The 2,343-nt window shown below is 61.4% G+C and overlaps 1 protein-coding gene across 1 annotated transcript in view; it reads right to left on the bottom strand.

The window, feature by feature from the left end:
• The window catches only part of Hcn2 (hyperpolarization activated cyclic nucleotide gated potassium and sodium channel 2), a gene marked incomplete at its 5' end in the record, with an annotated part of 22,478 nt that extends 20,135 nt beyond the window's left edge, over positions 1-2,343 (bottom strand). The window contains one exon of the mRNA XM_004632905.2: positions 2,063-2,343. Coding sequence (XP_004632962.1) covers positions 2,063-2,343 — 281 coding nt within the window. The remainder of the gene's footprint in view (positions 1-2,062) is intronic.

Here is a 2,343-nt window from a genome sequence, read left to right as displayed (position 1 = left end):
AAAAAAAAAAAAAAAAAAAGAAAGAAAGAAAGAAAGAAAGAAAGAAAGAAAGAAAAAGAAAAAAATTAAAGGGGGGTAGACAGGGCTGTGATGTAGCTCAGTGCAAATGCTCTGGATTGAATCCTTACTGGATAAAGAACACAAGTGAGCCATACTCCAGCCTCAAGCACTCCAATGCCTTTCATACTCTCCATCCAGAAGGCCCTGCTCCCTTCTGATTTTCACTGGCCTGGCTTAGACCTCCCTCTCCTCATGTGATCACTAACCTTATTAAGTCCAGATTGCTAAGGTGACATTCCTGGGTCTGTTTCCACGCCAAATCCAAAGGGTCACAGGGCCCAGATGTGGGGGTGGTGAGGCCAAGTGCACCCCTTTAGCATCTCATCAGGACAGCTTACTCTGTCCCTGTTCAGCCCATGTGGGACTCCCCTACCACCACCACTCACACCTCCATTGCACAATTTGCCTGTCAAGGTCCCCTGGCCACCATGCCGAAGGGAGGGAAGAGGAGGGGGATCCCTGACTCCTGCAGCCTCTCTCTCTGCCCTGTCCCCTAAGCTGCAGCACCCAGAGCCCCTGCCAACTAGACCTTCAACCTGCCCTCCCCAACAAAGGCCTTGTGTTTAACATTTGTCAGCTGGTATCCTGCCCCCCCCCATGTTCCCACTGCCCCTCTCTGGCCAGCTGGCATTAAACTCCAATTTGCAGCGGGGCCAGCCAGATGGGGCGATGGAGTATATCCTCCTCCCTGTCCCAGCCTGGGCCACATGCGGTGGAAAGACAAGTTCTGGCCCTCTGGCTCTGAGGATCCAAGCATAGCCCCTCTGGGCCCTTTCTAGGTTCCCCGATCCTTGGCTTCTCTAAAATAGGGTTGCTTCGGATCAAGGCTATATTTCTGTCTCAGGAGGCTCTGAAAGCTGGGGAGTTGGAAAAGGACTTTGTTTCTGCACTTGACTCGTGTGTGTGTGCGCGCGCTTATGAACCTTAGTTTAACCATTTGTCAAGTAGTGAAAACGAGAAGTCACACAACCCTCCTTGCTCAGCTCTATGGCTTTGGAAGCAATAGAAACCCGGGACCCGGGCAGCAGAGACCCAGACCGAGCTCGGTGGGGCCCAGGTCCTGGAGCTGTCCGTGGTACTGAAATCGCGCGCCAGCGTGCGGTGGTTGGCAGGCGCCCTGTGTACACCTTCGCACCCCAACTTTAGCCCCTCCCAGGGATAGGCACTTGCCCATGCCGCGCGCACACGTAGGCACTCAACACACACCCTAGTGACCCACCAGGCACAACCCCAGAGACATGACTTGGCCAGATCCCCGGAGCCACACGCCCCCGGGACCTCCGCCTCCTGTCACGCGCTCTTGTGCACACCCGCGCGGCCTGTGGTGACGCGCACTGTCGACACTCGCCGGCCACACAACACACACTCGGGGAGGAGAGTGCAAAATACACCTGTGTCGGCCCTACAGAAGCCCTTCCCGCGTGTTAACCAGTTTAAACCTTGTCTACATACACACCCCCCTCCCCCGACACTTGGGAACACCACGCACGCAGAAGCTCGCGGGAGATGCTGCCTGGGGACCCCTGACGCTCAGCGCCCCCCTCGCACGTTCCCTGGACCTGCGGACCCCAGACGCGCCTGTTCAGGATTCAGGTGGAGACCTGGGAGCGCGCGGCTCGCCTAACCCATTCCCTGCCGGTCTCTCAGGGCTCGTCCTTCCGGGGCGCCCTTCCTTCCTTCCTTCCTTCCTGCCGCTCCTCCGCCTCCCGCGCCTACGTTCCCCTCTATTTGTCCTCTCCGCCCCTCCGACAGACCCCGGCGCACGCCCACCGCAGCGCAAGGCCTGGAATGTCAGGGCGCTCTAGGGGTCACCCGGGGGAGCCCGCGCGCGCCTCAAACTACCCCCCCCGAGGGCGGAGTCTCGCGCGCCCCGCTCCCTCCGCGCCGGGCCCCGCGCGCGCTCGAGGTCACTGTGGGGCCCCGAGGTCGTAGGCCCGCTACGCCGCCCCGCCCTCTGGGGCGCTCCAAGGACGGCCCTGCGCGCCCCTCCCGGAGGCGGCACCTGAAGTCGCTGTACGGATGGATGATCCAGGCCCCCGCCGACTTCACGCGCTCCTGCTCGCGCTCCACAGCCTTCTGGCTGCCGAACATCCGCAGCGAGAACTTGTTGACGCCGGGCTGCAGGAGCGCGCCGAACTGGCGCTGCATGAAGCTGGCCTGGCTGCCGCGCGGCTCCCCGCCCGGGCCCGCCTCCTCCTCCGCCGGCCCCGAGAACGACACCTGGGGGCCCCGCGCCGCGCCTTCGGGGCTGCACTGCGGCTCGCCGCGCCCGCACTCGCCATT

The sequence above is a fragment of the Octodon degus genome, unplaced genomic scaffold (genome assembly GCF_000260255.1).
Source record: "Octodon degus isolate 3935 unplaced genomic scaffold, OctDeg1.0 scaffold00050, whole genome shotgun sequence".
NCBI lineage: Eukaryota > Metazoa > Chordata > Mammalia > Rodentia > Octodontidae > Octodon > Octodon degus.
The sequence above is the reverse complement of the archived record's forward strand: the minus strand, read 5'-3'. Positions and strand labels throughout refer to the sequence as shown.